This window comes from Eleutherodactylus coqui, chromosome 2 (assembly GCF_035609145.1).
Source record: "Eleutherodactylus coqui strain aEleCoq1 chromosome 2, aEleCoq1.hap1, whole genome shotgun sequence".
NCBI classification, from domain to species: Eukaryota; Metazoa; Chordata; class Amphibia; order Anura; family Eleutherodactylidae; genus Eleutherodactylus; species Eleutherodactylus coqui.
In genome coordinates, this window is record NC_089838.1 from 241,918,833 (window position 1) to 241,936,758 (window position 17,926).

The 17,926-nt window shown below is 43.1% G+C and overlaps 2 protein-coding genes across 2 annotated transcripts in view; one reads left to right on the forward strand and one right to left on the reverse strand.

Annotated features, from left to right (window-relative positions):
- Nucleotides 1-3,813, forward strand: part of CKMT1A (creatine kinase, mitochondrial 1A) — a 30,330-nt gene extending 26,517 nt beyond the window's left edge. The window contains exons 8-10 of the mRNA XM_066592704.1: nucleotides 789-923; nucleotides 1,186-1,311; nucleotides 3,465-3,813. Of these exons, the coding sequence (XP_066448801.1) occupies nucleotides 789-923; nucleotides 1,186-1,311; nucleotides 3,465-3,581 (378 nt within the window). The 3' untranslated portion in view covers nucleotides 3,582-3,813. The remainder of the gene's footprint in view (nucleotides 1-788; nucleotides 924-1,185; nucleotides 1,312-3,464) is intronic.
- A 3,520-nt stretch (nucleotides 3,814-7,333) lies between these two features.
- STRC (stereocilin) overlaps nucleotides 7,334-17,926 on the reverse strand; it is a 66,505-nt gene continuing 55,912 nt past the window's right edge. The window contains exons 19-24 of the mRNA XM_066589385.1: nucleotides 15,739-15,894; nucleotides 15,329-15,471; nucleotides 11,077-11,225; nucleotides 10,421-10,518; nucleotides 9,398-9,545; nucleotides 7,334-7,474 (exon numbers count right to left, since the gene is read on the reverse strand). Of these exons, the coding sequence (XP_066445482.1) occupies nucleotides 7,383-7,474; nucleotides 9,398-9,545; nucleotides 10,421-10,518; nucleotides 11,077-11,225; nucleotides 15,329-15,471; nucleotides 15,739-15,894 (786 nt within the window). The 3' untranslated portion in view covers nucleotides 7,334-7,382. The remainder of the gene's footprint in view (nucleotides 7,475-9,397; nucleotides 9,546-10,420; nucleotides 10,519-11,076; nucleotides 11,226-15,328; nucleotides 15,472-15,738; nucleotides 15,895-17,926) is intronic.

Below are 17,926 nucleotides of genomic sequence, written 5' to 3' on the forward strand. Positions count from 1 at the left end.
GGAGTTTAGAAAACGGTCGTTTCCTGCGTAAGTCCCATTAACATTTATGGGAGTTATTGAAACAGCGTAGCAAAGCCCACTTGGCAGATTTCCGTAATCATGACCACCTCTGGTCACCTAATACAGCTGGGACAGGGTGGGGCGGGCCATAATTAGGGATAATTGCAGGGTACAGAGGTAGGACCGCATCTATCTTAATTTTATGACATCTCCTCTGGATATACCATAAAAGCCTGAGATAGGACTACCCCTTTGAACCATATTTCTTCACATAAAGGAGACCTATATTTACATGGGAAAGTCAGAACTTGTATTAACCAGGTTAATACTATTTTAATGGTTATTGTATATTTTTATTTAATGACCCTTGCTATATCCCTCTTCCTTCACTGGACACTGTTTAAGTGGCTCCTACCTGCTAATAATGTCAATGATGGTGTATATCTGATACGTATGTACCTATTGTTACCTTTATTTGATTATTTTGACCATTGTACTTAGAAGAATGTGAACATTTGAAAAAATACTTAAAATAAAAAGAAAACTAATACCTAGAATGCTGTGACATTAGTTGCAAAGAAAGTAAAAAGGAGAGCAAGTATTATCCGATTCAATAACATCCACATAAAACAAGGGGGGGAAATATAATATTTGGACGAATACATTATATAATATGTAAAAGTTTGCTAGACCATGCCCTATACTTATATTAGAGATCCTACACCATCTGTCAAGACTTGTTCCCAGGATGGTTATATGTTCTAAGAGTTATAAATGGTCCTTTGTAGGTTGAGAGACTAATTCAAGAGAAAGGCTGGGAATTCATGTGGAACGAGAGGCTGGGATACATCCTCACTTGTCCATCTAACCTGGGCACTGGTCTGCGTGCCGGAGTACATGTTAAACTACCTCTACTGAGCAAGGTAAGTTGGTTTCACATTTCTTACATTGTATTGCAAATTTTTCAAATGCCCGTCAGATTGGTGGGAGTTGGGAACCCATTGATCTTAGACACAAGGGGACCTTGCTCCTCATATTTAATAATGAGGCGGTTGCACATGCACATTCACTCAATACTAAGATGAAATTTACAAAACTGTAGTGTTCCCCAAATGTTAATAAATATTTAATGAGTATATAAGAAGTTTCGGGCTAGTCTGAGACATTGTGTTTGTATATCTTTAGGATTCACGCTTTTCTAAGATCCTAGAGAATCTCCGTCTACAAAAAAGAGGGACAGGAGGAGTGGATACAGCAGCTGTTGGTAGCACATTCGACATTTCAAACTTGGATCGTTTGGGAAAATCTGAGGTACAGTATCTTGTGCTTGCGCAAGTGACTACTTAAAGAGGTATTCTGGTGGTACAAAGTGAAAGTTATATGCTTCATAAGGTGATAACATGTAATTTTACAATATCATGTTATAGTTTACAAAGCTGCAGAGATATTACTTTACCTACAGTCTCTCCCCCTGCTTAGTTCTCCATTGGTATTCAATGGTTATGACCTGGAGGCTCCACTGTTTTACTGGTCAGGCATGCTCAGTGCCTTCACATTCTGTACAGTTGTGAATGTGCACTCGTCAGTAACTACCAATGAGGCATTGTGGGAAATGTAGTTTTTGCACTCACCAATAGCTAATTTGAAAAACAAAGTGGAAATCAGAAGCTGGCTGGAAAGTAGCAGTGAGGCAGGTCAGCAGAAAAGAGTACTGGAGTTGATGATTTAGGCCCAATGTCCAAAGGCGGACTTAAATTGCAGAATCCAGGGTACCCGCGCTTACAATCTGCTGTTTAAGCCGCCCATAGAGAAACATGGGCATCTGCAGCTGAATTAAGGTATGCAGATTTTTTTTTGCGGACCTTTTTGTCTGGAAAACAAATCACAGCATGCTCCATTTCAGTGTGGTTCCTGCATGGAGGGCTTCGATTGAAGTCGATGGAAGCTGTACAATCCACGGCCCGCGGAATGTGGATGGACTGCGGATTCCTTGGGGAAGCAGGAGTTTAAAAAAAAAAAACTAAACTCCACTGCGCATGTGTGGCAGCGCGCCAGCTGGCGCTTCCGCACACATTCACAGTCAAGAAAATAGAAGACCCGGACAGGCATGCAGAAGACCAGGAGGGGTAGGCAGTGTCCCCAGCCATGGGCAGGGTCGGATTCCGCTGCAGGCTCCTGTATATGGAATCCGATCCACCCGTGGACATGAGGCCTTAATGGGTGTTTGGAATAATTAGAAATGTTAGGAAAACTTTGAAAATATCTGGAATACCCCTTTAAGTGACATAATAAAGGTGCCTGTACACATTAGACTAAAGTTGATGCTAATGGATGACTTCAGTAATTTAATAACAACCATTTTAGATGACAAATGATGGACTGTTACTATTTGGAAAGAAGTTGGCCACGTTTGAAACGGTTATCCTATAGTTGGACAAAAAATGTTTCCTTCTTTCAAAAGAGCTTTCCTTGAAAGAAAGCTCCTAGAAAGATGTTCATCCTTTGCCTGGTGTCTTTGAACATGTATGTAGCTTAAATGACAGTAAGGCTGCATTCACATGAACGTATATCGGCTCGGTTTTCACGCCTAGCCGATATATGTCGTCCTCATCTGCAGGGGGGGGGGGGGGAGGATGGAAGAGCCAGGAGCAGGAACTGAGCTCCTGCCCCCTCTCTGCCTCCTCTCCGCCCCTCTGCACTATTTGCAATGAAAGGAGGCTGGTCGGGGGCAGGGCTAAGTTCTGAGAATTAGCCCCGTCCCGCCTCTCCCCATTGCAAATAGTGCAGAGGGGCGGAGAGGAGGCAGAGAGGGGGCAGGAGCTCCTGGCTCTTCCATCCTCCCCCCCCCCCCCTGCAGATTAGGACAACGTATATCGGCTCAGCGTGAAAACCCAGCCGATATACGTTCGTGTGAATGCAGCCTTAAAGTGGGTTTGTCGGCCACATTATCTCCCAACATACTCCCTTTAAGTAACTTAACCACCTCCATATTGGCTTCCTTTAGGGCGGCTTCACACAGGCGTATGCACAACATATTCATGTGCATATTGGCATATTTTAATGTAACTTTTGTGCTCGACGGCAGGGGCGTAACTATAGAGGATGCAGGGGAAAACTGAGCCGATATACATTCATGTGAATGCAGCCTAAGGGCGAATATGGACTAAAGTGTTCGTTCATCGAGTGTTATTTTTTTTCCATAGTTGTTCAACTCTCAATCTACATTAGATAAATGTTTACGGATACCTTAAGATTGAAAACACTTTTGCAGAATGGGTTAAATGATCTTTTCCATAAAACCCCTAAAACATAAGGCCTCACAGCCTGTACTTGTGCACATATTTGCAGTGTCACCTTCAGTTCACAATAAGCTTTGTTCAGCAAGCTGATTTGTGAGCCAAAAGTATCTCTTCAACCTTCTTACTGTTTGGAGCCATTATCTAATCCCCCTGTAATCCCTGCAGGTGGAACTGGTGCAGCTGGTCATTGATGGAGTGAACTATCTTATTGACTGTGAGAAGAGACTAGAGAAAGGACAAGATATCCGTATTCCTGCACCCGTGCTTCAGTTCAAGCATTAATCCAAAGCTCTATCTTGTATAACAAGCAATGTGGCCTACAGTATCTGTATGCACCATTAATAATAATGCATTAGTAAATGTTACCGAGTGCATTAATACATTGTGATCCCACCATGCTGCTGCAGCGGAACATGCGGGCTACATGTGCAGCAGCTCTATCATGTTGTGAATGTTGATGCTTATGAACAGCATATTCTTACCAGCTAAATAAAGGTCATTGCTGTCCTATCAAGTCCAGATTCCTTATTTGTTTCACTATCCAAAAGATAATATTGGGCTTGCATAGAATAAAGCTATAAAAAGAGTGAATAAAGTATTTGTGAAACAGTGCATGCAGTATATCAATGTAATACTCTGTTCATATTGTGATGTTCCTGCCTGATTATCAAGTCGTATAAAATGTCCGTCAGTCTGTAAATGCTGTCTGAATAGTGGAACACATGCACTGAAATAAGCGCTGGCCTTTGAGGTGTACGACCCGTGCGACTTAATGGGGCGCATCAATCCACTAAGATGAATGGGCGCCGCCTAGTTCCGATTCTAAAACTTCAAAGGCTGGAAAAGGGTTAAATTCAGTAATAAACATGCTGCTCTGGGTTTCTTGCACAGTACTTTGAGTACTCTGAGTGCTGAGGCTGGATCGAGAGAAGGAATGAAAAAACATTGCTATGCAAGAGACTCAGCAATCAGACACTCAGAGCTGCTGGGATGAATGTTTATTACTGAATTTAACCTCTTCCACCCACCATAGTTTTATGGAGTGGGCCCCAGCAGACCCAAATATGTGTTTGGGCCCAGAGGGTCACATATTACTAACTGGAACACAGGGGTCTTATTACTAAGGCCACAGAAAGGGTCACTATTACTATTTGGGGCAACAGAAGTTGTCCTCTTACTAAGTGGGGCCACATATGGCATAGAATCCTTGCATTGGAAGGGACCTCCAGGGCTATTGGGTCCAACGCCCTGCTTAATGCAAAATCACTAAATCAACCAGATTAGTTTAACATAAAACAATGCGGCTTCACATGACAGTTGCACTGGAAATCTGCAATGGCCAAATCCATTGTAGATTTTGCTGCAGATCTGTCACGGCTGCTAACCCTTGTTTTTCAAGGGTTGAAATCCACGGCATACATCTGCAGCATAAACAAGCATGTTGCAAATTCGATTAGTTGCAGAACTTTTCCACTCCATGTGCAGGAGATTTTAGAAATCCTCTCTAGATGGCTTGTACTGTAAATGTGGCAGATTCCTGCAGCAAAATCTGCTGCGTAAATTCCACAATATATATACTGTGTGTGAAGCTGTTCTAAGAGCCCATGCACACGGACGTAGGCGATTGTCGGGCACATCTTGTATTGGCAGCAGACCGACAAACGTCTGATACCCGCAGCCAAAGAATATATGTCCGATTCTGTTCCATGATGTCGACCAAAATAGGACCTGTTGCGATTTTCTTCACACAGACCATCAGTCTGTGTTAAACACCCATTTGAGTAGCCTAATTGGCAATAATGGGTCTGTGTGCTGCGCATGAAATACACGGACAACACATGGATGTGAAATATAATTGTGAATGGGCTCTAAGGGTGCGTTCACACATAGTGGATTTTCCACAGCAGGAGAGTCTGCAACAAATCCGCGCAAAAATCTGCGTCAGAATCTGCACCCTTTGGTGTGGATTTTGACACAGATTTTGGTGTGTATCTGCATAAGTTCCACCTATTCAGTTGCGGATCCGCACTAAAGTCCACATCAAGGTCTACACGAAATGATGCACTTGGTTGATAGAGCTTCAACTCACCTCTGTTACTTGAGGTGACGTCTCAACACTGTTTTACCTGTTTACCCTATGATGGAGGAAGGTGGGGGGCTTCAGAGAAGTTTTTGCACAGAGTGCCATCTAACCTAAGGCCGACCCTGATTGAAATGTACATTTGTATCTTGTGATGAAAAGAGGATGAACGAATTTTGAGCGATAATCATTGTGTGTAAATGGGCCTTTAGTCTGCTTGAGAAAAGTGGTAATTCGTAAAATAGTTGGTATGAGAATGTATGGTATTCAGAAAAACATATTAAAATCCATGTTTGTAAGGCCGGTCTCACATGACCAGATTTAAATTGTGGATTCCACAAATGTATGATCTGCGGTAATATGCAGTTCAATCAAATACATGGGATTACACAATTCCGCTCACATTAGCGGGTGGATATTGCGTAACCCGTTCATGGAAAATAAAATGCAGCATGTTTTATTTTACCACGGAATCAGCTCATTGTGCTTCGTGGTCGTGAATATACCCACAGCCCATACATAATTACATTGCATATGGGCTGCGGGTACCCGCGTCATCGTGGGAAATGCAAACACAAAAAAAAGCTGTACTGCGCATGACCGCCTGTGTGCATACGTGGTCATACATAATACAATAATGCATCATACGGGAATCCGACCCAGTAGTGTGGGCCCGGCCTAATGGTGTACAGTGCCTGTAGCTATTATGGTCATATGTATGCTAAGATTCAATAGTATGATGTCAGAAGGGACATCCGAGCCCTTAGTTGTCTATCAAATTACAACATGTGGATATGAGAGAAGGGGGTGAGATATTTAGAGCATCAATGGCCACAAATTGGTAATTCTATTTTATAAATGAACTTGGAATAGCATAACATTTTTATTGTCATTTATTGGTATAAATGGTTTAAAACATACTTAAAGATACTGTATAATCTGCAGAAAAAGTTGAGTAAGGGCTCGTTCACACCGGCATATGCGTACAAAGCTGTGAGTCTCCCCCAGTGCTGTAAACATTACAGCCCATACGCTCTGCTGCCATGCATATGACACTGCCCATGCCCGCCAATGACGTGATCACAGAGATGCGCAGTGTGATTATTTTTTTAAAATTCCCGGCCCTGTTGAGAGCAGGAAGACATATGGAAATGTTGCCATCCTTAGTATCGGAAACTGATAAAGGATACAACAGGCTGTTAGGGGGATCTCAAATTCCCTGCATATTGATAGGTGCTGAATAGAAGTGCTGATCCCATTTACTAATACTGTCTAAAAAGTAAGCCCAATTTCCACGAGTAGATTTGATTAGTGGAACCCGTGCGGGGGATCCGCAAATCAAGCCACCCATAGGGATGCATTAGCGTCCGCAAAATAATTAAAAGCATGCGGATTACATTTTTTACCAGCGTGCAGATGGCATGCACGGGGGAAATAACTAAATAGAAATCGCAGCATGCTCCATTTTCTGTGGATTCCCGCACGAACAGCTCCCATTGAAGTCAACGGAAGCTGACCGATCCGCGGCACTCCCACAGCTGAGACTGTGGACGTGCCACGGATCTGCGGGAAAGCAGGAGATTTGGGGAAAAAATGCACTACGCATGCGTCAGCCGGCGCATCCGGACGCATCCGCCATGCAGAAACAAGATCCGGCCGCAACGGAGGAGACCCGCGCTGTATCCGTAAAGGTAAAAAAACGCCCCATGTCCGCACTTAGGACAATGGGCCTTAGACAGTGCAAACTAAGAGTCTTAAAATGTGCCAGATTCATCATGCTGGATGGTAAATCTATTCTAAGTTTAGACCATCTATTAGTCGGCTTGGTCGTATTTTGAAAAGTAGAGCTGCCCCTATGTATTCACAAATCTTCTCGTGTCATTGTTTGATTGAACCACTTACAATTTTATAATTGTATCGCCAGTAGAATTTTATTAAAAATCCACGTGGGACGTACAGTATAAGCAATGTTTTACAAAAACATTTCCTAAAGCGCCAACCAACTAGGCTGGGACACTGGAGCTCAGTGTAAAAAGCAGCACCATGATATACAGAGCCGGATGCCAGGCAGCAAGTGACTTCACATTGTTCTCTCCTATAAAGAGAGGAAAGATAAGAAAACAGGAAAAGTTTGGTACGGTGTTAGCCAGTAGAGCAAAGTGTGATTGTTCTCAGTGAGAGAAACCAAGTAATCTTGTAGTTATGATACCTTTCAGTGGCTAACAAAAATACGTGATGTTGCGAGCTTTCGAACCTATGCATCGTTCTTCCTCAGGATGGCAAAGAAACTCCATCATACCCTACACAAGGATGACCATCTGAAAACCATATTCCCGCACTCGCTCCTTCTGTGTTACAGGCAACCTCCAAATTTGAGGAACCTTATAATCAGGAGTGCATTGCCCTCTGACACACAAAAAGTAACTTATCCCTGTAAGGTAAGGAGCTGTAAGACCTGCTCATATGTACAGACCGCGGCGAGGATACGGATCCAGCACACAACACGACAACAAGATCCCTGGGACATTCACATGTTCCATGCCCAATATTGTATACCTGATCTGCTGCAGTAAATGTCCTGTTGGGGCTCTTTATGTAGGGGAAACAGGACAAAAACTGAAAGCGGTGATGAGATCACACAATTAAAGAGAGAAAGACAGAATTAGTTGTGGCCGAGCACTTTTCTAGTCACAGACACAACATACAACACATGAGTTACGCATGGACTAATTATTTACTGTTATGGTCATCCCTCCCTGGTATTTATCTAAGTGGTATTAATCACAATGTCTGTGCCCTCTTGTCATACTTCTGGTATTTACCTAGTGCAAATTAAGTTTACCATGTATGCACCCTTCCATGTGACCATGTGTATGTGTTTTAATATAAATACGTCTTTAGATCTGTTCCATTGTGCCTGAGGAAGAACCCTGTGTTGGTTCAAAAGCTCGATGTAACATCATGTATTTTTGTTAGACATTAAAAGGTATCATAACTACGAGATTACTTGGTTTCTCTTACTGAGAACAATCACAATAAAAAAACTGATGACATTTATAGGCGTGCACAGTATAAAGTCACACTAAAATTCAACATGTAATAATTGAATTAGGAAATTTACTGATGTAGGTAGGTGTTGAATGGCTAAAATGTAAACATCCACTTTAAAGGGGGTTTGTCAGCCACATTATCTCCCAACAGACTCCCTTTAAGTAACTTAACCACCTGCATATTGGCTTCCTTTAGGGCGGCTTCACACAGGGGTATGCACAACGTATTTATGTGCATATTGGCGTATTTTACTGTAACTTTTGTGCTCGAAGGGCATGTTTTTTTGCGCATGGGACACAATCACGCCCTGATTGAAAAGGCTATTTAGCCTAATGAGTTCCAGCTGTGTTCTTTTTCTCATGGAATTGCGCAGTGTATTGCACATCACGCTGCCAGCGCGTCATGCGCGCCGGCACGGGATATGGGACATCGGGCAGCGGATCCAGAGGTGAGTAGGGGTTTTTGGGGGGGCACCATGATGGACTCCACTGTGGAATTCCGCTTGCAGAGCCCGTCACGGCCGTGGGCACTAGGCCTTATGTAAGGGATTTCTCTAATGTATGTGTGCCTAGGAAGGAGAACTTAATGGCAATAATATGATCTTTCTGTACAATATATTTAATGCAGTAGTGAACAATGAATGACAGTTAATTGGAGAGTTTTGGTCCAATTTTTAGACCAGAGCCACGTGTGGAGTAGAAAGTTAAGGCAGCAAAAATGTAGTCCTAAGCTCTCACTCATGACCTGAGGGTTGCAAGTTCAATCACCGTGTGGTTCAGGTAGCCAGCTCAAGTTCAACTCATCCTTCCGAGGTCAGTAAAATGGGTACTCATCTCGGTGGGGGTAATTAATAAGTTGCTTGTTGGTGCTATACAAGATTTTTTTCTTTATTTTCCTGAGACCTTGACAGCAATACCACCTGCAGTTGGTTCTATCAGTGAAAAACGTTGTCTCCCAAGGACTGTACCTCGCACATCCTGATGAATGTCCCCATCATACTGAGCACTAGATATTGCTTGCCGTTGTTGATAGCTGAGATGTTCATACTGTTCTGGAGTGACTGCTATGGCCTGGTCACTGGTGAAGCAGAAGAGCTGAGTTGGACTGAACACAACCTGCCATAAACAATATCCAGTCACTGTGAATGTATTGTCATTGCTTATAGAGAAGAACATGCATGCACATGTGTACGTGTAAAGAAGATCCTCTATGTGCACAAATGTGTCCTTTAAAAGGCCAATCTGGTGACATTTTTTTTCATTCATTCTATAACTAGCCTCCCAGTATGTATAGCTCAGCTAGTGTTGCCTTGTTTAGTTATTCCTTTCTATCTGCGGACTTTCTCCTTAAGACCTTTGCCTTAGGCGGTCATGTGATCTCATTCTGATCAGCTCAGATTTACTTGGATTTCTGTTCTCTCAAATGAGTCAGTTTCTCAGTCAGCATAATTCCTGTGTAATATTACATGGACCCTACAACACAAGCTCTCACACTCCTATTACAGTAACTGATGATGATCACACAGCTCCTGTCACACGGCTATGATGAAGCAGATTATAGCTCATCTCCCTGATTGTATACTTATGGTCTATAGCTTATTTAGTTGAAAATACGATACAGAAGATAATGGCAGTGTCCTCCCAGCAGGCAGAGATGGTACAAGCTGTAGCTGCTCATGTGATGCTGTGCTAATGTATGATGGGAGTGTTAGCAGGGGAAAACATCACAGCATGTAGGTGTGAGTATCAGACAGGAAACTGCACTGCATAGAAATGAGTGCAATATACATGAGACCCCCCTGAATGTGATAGGCAATCAGGTGAAGTGTGCAGGGATGGAAAACTGTGTTTTTGGTAAAGTGGTCCTAGAGTTCTCAGAGCAGAAACATTTTTTTTGCTTAAAAAGTAGAAGTAACAACTTTACTGCTTTGTATGAAGTGTTCCTTGCTTACCTTATTAAGGGGTAAGAGCGACATTACACATATACTTACAGCAAACTTGGGTGGTGAAATAAGAGAAATTGCATCAGGTGTTAAGCCTCGTATCTGATCTCTTATCAGCGATGACAAGACGATATCCGGTAGGCCAGCTTGTATGTTTTGACATAAAAAAAGTCTTAGTCAGTAGAATTCTGTATATGAAGGGCCCCCCATTATAATGCCTGGTTTTACAACCTAGGGCAGAAGTCCCTTGTGTTCATTTCCTCCTTCATCCCCTTTCCATGATCCTAGTACTAATTCCCAACTCCTTTGCTTACTATCAATGCAATTTTTCTGAAGAACGGAGTCCTGCACAGCTTCTTGCCACCCATTAGTAAACTAATACTATACTGTTAGTATAATGGGTGTGCACTCTCTCCGATGCCCGGTATCAGCTGCCTGGTCTGCCTCTTGGGTAGGCACACCATTCACATACATATGTACAGTAACAGTGCCACAAGATCTAGTCCAAACACAAAACACACTGAACAAGATCTAGGAACATTTGTAACATACTTCCAGATTAGACAATGTTAGTCCTAATGTGTTCTGATTAAGTTGATATATATTCATTGGACAACCCCTTTAAGTACCTGGAGCCACTCTAACTTCACCCAGGTCATTTATAGAAATTAGCTACTAAATACGAGGACCATAGTTCAACTCACCTGCAAGAGTTCCAATCTCAGTGAAGATCTCAGGACCCCATCTGCTAACCAAACCAAATGCTGAATTGCATGTTAGGAGCTCTGCCAAAGTCTCCATCTGAGCCTCATTACATTTCAATTTCAGGGTGCCCACAAACACGGCTGCCTGGCTGCAAGAGAACATAAGTCAACTATTGCTTTAGGCAGTATGTAAATTCTTCAGTTAACCCATCCATGCTAAATGTGCTGCAGAACAGTTAATTACAGAACTGGAAAGTTAATCAACGAAGAAGTATTTTTAGAAAATCATGTTTTACCTGTAAAAGCTCATGAAAAAGGCATAATGTGGCCAGTATATAGATTCATATCAGTGAGGCCATATTTACACAGGCGAATGTGATATAGGCCAGTGAAAATCTGACATACATCGCAATTAGTAGAAATAGGAAAGTCCCGCAGCACACCTAACACATGCACTTAAGTGCAGAGGTTCCAATCTGTGTATGCCAAGCCACCTGTGGGGTCATGAACCCAACCCCAAATAAATGCAATGGTGTCCAAGGAGGCGGCAGCATCAACGGTGTAGAAATTGTAGAAAAAGGTTTTATTGCTCCATAAAATGGCGACGTTTCGACTTAATCTAAGTCTTTTTCAAGTCTTTTTCAGGGCTCCCCCCTGTTCCCCGCTGCTACCCCCCGCTCCGCCACGCCTCCCCCCGCCCCCAGGTGCCCCCCGAATCTTTTCACCCGAGTACGGAAGTACTCGAAAATCGCGGTGCTCGATCGAGTAATTACTCGAAACGAGTATATTCGCTCATCTCTAATCGCAATAGTTTTTTTCTGTGATTTTCATGCATATGTGATGCATTTCGGCATTAAAAACACAATTTTCATCGATGTACATGCATTTTTCATGCACACAAAAAAATCTCGTGTTTCCAATAGTTATTGATAAAAATGCAAATCGCATCGCATGCAAATAATGTAAGAGGGGTGGTCATAAAAGAATGTGCCACATTTATTATATTTGTACTGTGGACGAAGGCTGACCTCTAATGGTCATTCTGTGTTACTGCTTTTGGCTCCTTTTGCAGTGTAAATATATACTATTTTTGTGACTGGCTGTCGGGAAGTCACATGTTTAAAAAGGTCCTGAAGTTCAGGGCACTTGATAAAGTGATTCCTTGCAGCGTTAATAAAAGAGCCCGCCAGCGGATATGTGAGAAGGGAGGAGTGACTGCCAGTAAGAATTATAATAAATAATGATAATCTTTATTAGTATAGCATTAACGTATTCTGCAGCGCTTTCATGTACGGGAGAACACAGACAATACAGCAATTACATGTGATATACAATCAGCTTCAAACAAACAGGATAGAGATGATACAGGAGGGGGGTATGAGGCATGGGGGAACACAGGCAGTACGGGAATTACATGTAGAAATCAGTTATTAGGAAGCAACCTGGGTGGGGTGGTAAGGAAGTAAAGCGGTAGAAGTCGTATGCGATAGGCAGGGTGGAAGAAGTGGGGAGGGGTAGGGGGACTAGGTCAGGAGATTTGGTATGCCTCGCTGAAGAGGTGTGTTTTTAAGGTGCTTCTGAAATTTCATGCATCGGGGATTGTTTGAATGCCTTGGGGTAGAGCATTCCAGAGGATGGGTGCTGCTCTGGGGAAGTCCTGGAGGCGAGCATGTGAGGTTCGTATTAGAGGGGTGTTTAGTCTACATGTGTTGACTGATCGGAGTGTGCGGGCTGATTGGTGTACGGACAGGAGGCAGGTGATGTACGGTGGCACGGCACCATGGAGAGCTTTGTGTGTGAGGGGTTTAAATTTAATTCTGCAGTGGATGAGCAGCCAATGCAATGACTGGCATAATGCGAAGGCGTCTAAGAAACGGCTGGATAGAAAAATGAGCAGAGCTGCCGCGTTTAATATGTATTGGAGAGGGAAGAGTCTGGTGCAGGGAAGGTCACCTAGCATGGCTGCGCATGCTGAAGAGAGAGGAAGGAATGTCTGCCAGCTGGGTTCTGTACCAGTCCCTTTGGCACAGCCTACATACTGGAGCCAGTGTCCGGCTTGTGTACTCCAGTGAAGGAGTGTCTGCCTAAAGGAGAACCCCCGTAAAGTTGAAGACAGAGTTGTCTGGGAAACCCAGTGCCTCCTGCCACTTAATGCACCACTGCCGTTAGGGGGAAGAGAAAGAGCAACCCTTCCTGCACCAGAGGACTAAAGGCCCATTTAGACACAAAATGATCACTCAAAAATCGTTCAAGGGACAGTTTGAGTGACAGCTTTGAGCGATCATTTTGCATAAACTATTAAGTAGCTACTGAGCTACTTAGTAGCTTATTAGCGTGCAAATGAAGCCTTTCGCTAAATACAGATAACAGCTGAAGAGCTCTTATATGCATTTAGCTCCATTGTTCTCCAGCGGGATAGCTGCTGAAAGAATGCTATCAGCGCTCCCTGCAGTGAGCTCAGCGTGCGGTCCTGATAAGGAAGAACGTCGTTTTTGAAGCTGACTTGAAGTCAGTGATAAACGAATAGTGCACAAAAACGATGGGCGCGCATTTAGATGCAGCGATTATCGCTCAAAAGATGGTATTTGAGCGAATTTTGAGGGACAATCGTTGTCTCTAAATCAGCCTTAAGTCATGGACTCTAGCTTTTGAAAGTTGTTTGCTTGTCTTACAAATAAATATTATTGCCGATCGACCTATCAATCTCTGTCAAGTAGTACTTAGTGAGTCAGAGGACTATTTTCAGTTGTATTTTTTCAATTTTTTTTTTCTGAATGCACCCTCCAAATTAATCGGATGTATAAATTAGATCCAGAGACTGTTTCAGATACTTGTTTTACTTTGTTTTAAAGTTAAGAAGCAAGATATCTGGCCTCTGGCATATAATGTGCCGCAAGCCACTGTCTAACTTGATGCACTCCTGTGATAGGGCCTATTATGCCAGTTATGGCCCACTACCAGCAGTACCCACGCGTTTGAAGCCGAGATCTTCAGCCCCCCCCTCCCAGCTCGAAAAGGCCCGACTTCCACCCACTGGTCCCTTTCACTGCTATAGGAAATAATAGGTGACTCTTGAACTAGAATTGCCCAAAAATAGGACATGCTGTCATTTTTCGATCTCGGATTCTCAGTCGGAGAGAAAAATTACTTGTGTATATTAAACCATTGAAAATAATAGATTCTTTTCACATGCAAGTTCTGTCCATCTCACCGTCGGACAGAACGCGCTCGTGAAAATCCTCTGTGGAAATAACGCCTGGCTCTTTCAGAAAGAACATGAACAGTAAGCAACTGATTTGTAGTGTTTGGCACCATATGTTAGCTTTCTCTCTAAGGGTGACTGACTACCCACTAGCGTTTGCGAATTTGCTGCGTTTTTTTTTCAGGTGTCTATGGGGCTTTCTAATGTTAAAAACGCATCGCGGCAAAAATCGCAATTTACTGCAAAATCACGATTTTGTGATTTTAACATTAACAAGTCCCATAGACACCTGGAGAAAAAAAAGAGTGAAAAAGAGCTGTAGTGGGTAGGCACCCTAAAGGATGATTTACTGTAAAAGTTCCAAAGCTGGCCATATACACTGTTAACCAAATCTACCATGTCCATGAGGATCAGGTGACAATGTAAGGTGTATGCAGGCAGCCCAACATGTGCTATTGGATTGTAACAGTACGGATCCTTGGTTAACCCAAGAGCTATGATTATACATGGGGACACTGGGAGAGACAGCTTCCAGATCACTTTGCCGACTACTATCTCAAGTCTATGGCCAGCTTTACGTTTGCTACAAAGAGAGAGCTTTTGTCTTGTTGAAGGTGGTACACGTCCTTTCATCCAGACTGAAAACATTATTATGTACAGTATTTAGAATAAGATTGGAAACGTCCCTAAATCTATGTAGAGTCTATGTTCGAAGAGCATTCCAGTCTCAGGTTTACATGTGAAACTTCCAGTCTTGCTGCACATAGATGGTCATTGTACATCCACAACTAGAGATGAGCGAGTGTACTTGCTAAGGGCAAATACTCAAGCGAGTATTGGCTTTTGCGAGTACCTGCCCGCTCGTCTCAAAAGATTCGGGCGCCGGCAGGGGTGAGCGGTGTGTTGCGGGAGTGAGCAGGGGGAATCGGGGGGGGGGAGGGAAATCTCCTCCCCGCCGTCACCCGAATCTTTTGAGATGAGTGGGCAGGTACTCGCAAAAGGCAATACTCGCTCGAGTAATACCTGTCACAAAAACTCTTACTAACCAACCTGAACTCTTGTGAATTTATTTTCTTTAACTCCTCTACTCCAAGGCCGCAGAGAAGATGTCCAAGAGCCGTCAACTCCATAAGATCCAGGTCTGATGAGCCTTTCTTGTTCTGCCGAAGAATACTGAATGCCAATGCTTTCATCTGCAGACAAGAAGCCGTAATTAATGAGAGGATGTTCATCAAGAACATGAAATGTATTTTCTGTTGCTTATTTAGCATCAGCATTGTGTAGCGCTGTACAGAGATGGCTTTAGTGGACATACAGATATTTTGACTATTCATGAAAACCCATCTTAAGTACATTAAAAGATGAACTTTGTGAAGATATCACATAATGATAAGCTAGTAAACAACACAGTATGAAACTATAATTTCCAATCTACTATGAACCAGTTGATGTTGTCAGACCTGTTTCCAAGTCCAGTTTTCCGTCCTGCCCAGAAAAGAGACAACTCCCCAGTCTGATATATTGATCTCATTCAGGTCTTTCTCAGTCATGTAAGTAACAAGGTGACCGAGCTGAAGAATCTGTGCTGAGCTCATGGTCTTAACCGGACCAAACACCTATGACAGAAGATAGCAGTGAGTGACATGGAAACTGAAGATAGACGTATTCGGATGGTCAAGTAATGTGACTGCTGTGTGTCTGCACTCTACGAGAGCTCTTTATCAGTAACATCACTAATTTTTATACATATTTTCATATTTATGTTTGAGGATATTTTCGGAATGTCTTTTTTTAAATAAACGCTCCCCATACTGTTGACAGAAATTACTCCTTTTATAGAAAAGATGTGTTTTAACCCTTCCAATCCAACACTCTTTCCCGCCTCTTATTTATTTTGGATGGGAAAGTGCGTTGTGCATTACTCCACAGAAAACGCATAAAAATGAACTGTCATGATGATTTTACTATTTTTTTCAAAATTAAACGTGAGTTAATATGTATATTACACTATATGTATCTTATATATGCAATTAACCCTTTGCAATCCAGTGTCGGACATCGACTGGCATTGAGATTTCCCTGCATAGCTCCCATGTTGGGCGAGGTCCAACGCATGTTTTTAACACTATGCAGAAGAAAGCTCTGATGTCGGTGCTGTTTTCTCCATATGTATATTACACTATGCAGAGCAAAGGTCCAACATCGGAGCTCTCTCCTGCATAGTGTAATATACATATAGAGAAGAGAGTGCCAATACCAGCGCTCTTTTCTGCATAGTGTTAGAAACATGTATCAGACCTCGCCCAACATGGGAGAAATCTCAATGTTCGACAAGGTCCAACACTGGTTTGTAGAGGGTTAATAGTATCAGGCACAGACTGGAAAAAAATCTCATCTGTGGGGACCTGCGATAGGGAAAAATGAATCGGGCAGGTCTGATTTCAACCTATCTGGCCGTAATGTTCTGGATAGTATATGCATTGACAGAGGTGTTTAGGGCCCAGTCACATGGGGCGTCGATCCGCGCGTATTTCTGCGTGGAAAATGCCTGCACCACATGCAGACGAAAATCCACATGACCAGCTCCATTGCCAGCCATATGTTCTTTCTCTAGCAGGTGCGGATTTATGTCCGCATGGAAATGTGTGGATTGCTGCTCGTGTGACTGAGCCCTTAGTGGTGGGTTACTGCATCTGTGGGTTTCTCATCACAGAAATAACATGATCATTGAGTTGGCAATAACTGACAGCATGACTAAGATAATAGAATCTTGATATACCGTATATAATAATCATTTACAGTTATTAGCATCTAAAGAGACTTTCTATGTATATTCCTCTAAAGCCCTTCTTATTATAGTATATCAGTGTTTCCCAACTCCAGTCCTCAGGGACCCCCACAGGTCATGTTTTCAGGATTTCCTCAGTATTGCACAGGTGATTAGAGATGAGCGAACGTGTTCGGCCCCGCCCCTTTTCGCCCGAACACCGAACTTTGCGAGGAATTCCGTGCTCGGGCGAAAAAAGTTCGGGGGTCGCCGTGGCAGCGCGGGCGGGTGCGGCGGGGAGTGGGGGGGAGAGGGAGAGAGAGAGGGCTCCCCCCTGTTCCCCGCTGCTGCCGCCCGCGCCGCCGCGCCTCTCCCCGCCCCCCGGCGCCCCCCGAATCTTTACGCGCGAACACTGAAGTCCTCGGAAAAGCCGGTGTCCGGGTGCGTAAGTACTCGTTAAGAACACGTTCGCTCATCTCTACACGTGATATAATTATTGTCGGTGCCTCAGACATTGTCACAGGTGTTCTCTTTATAGGATATCTACAAATCGTGACCTATGGGGGGTCGTGAGGACAGGAGTTTGGGAAACACTATACTTACATTATCAAGGCTTTCTCCAGTAATCAAAAACTAATGATTAAGGTCTTCTAGCATGCTGAGATTGCCTTGAATTATTATAACTTCTGATAATGGTTTGATGAGTACAGGAACCACAATGTAGTAAAACTCATAAGTCTTCCTGGACAGATCAAAGAAGTGTGCATGAAGCATACAAGACAGCACACGGAATCTGCATTTTGACATATGGTGTCTCCATAATACACCATATTCTTCCCTAGTAGCAATGATACTAGAGGAGAATACTTCTGCAATGAACT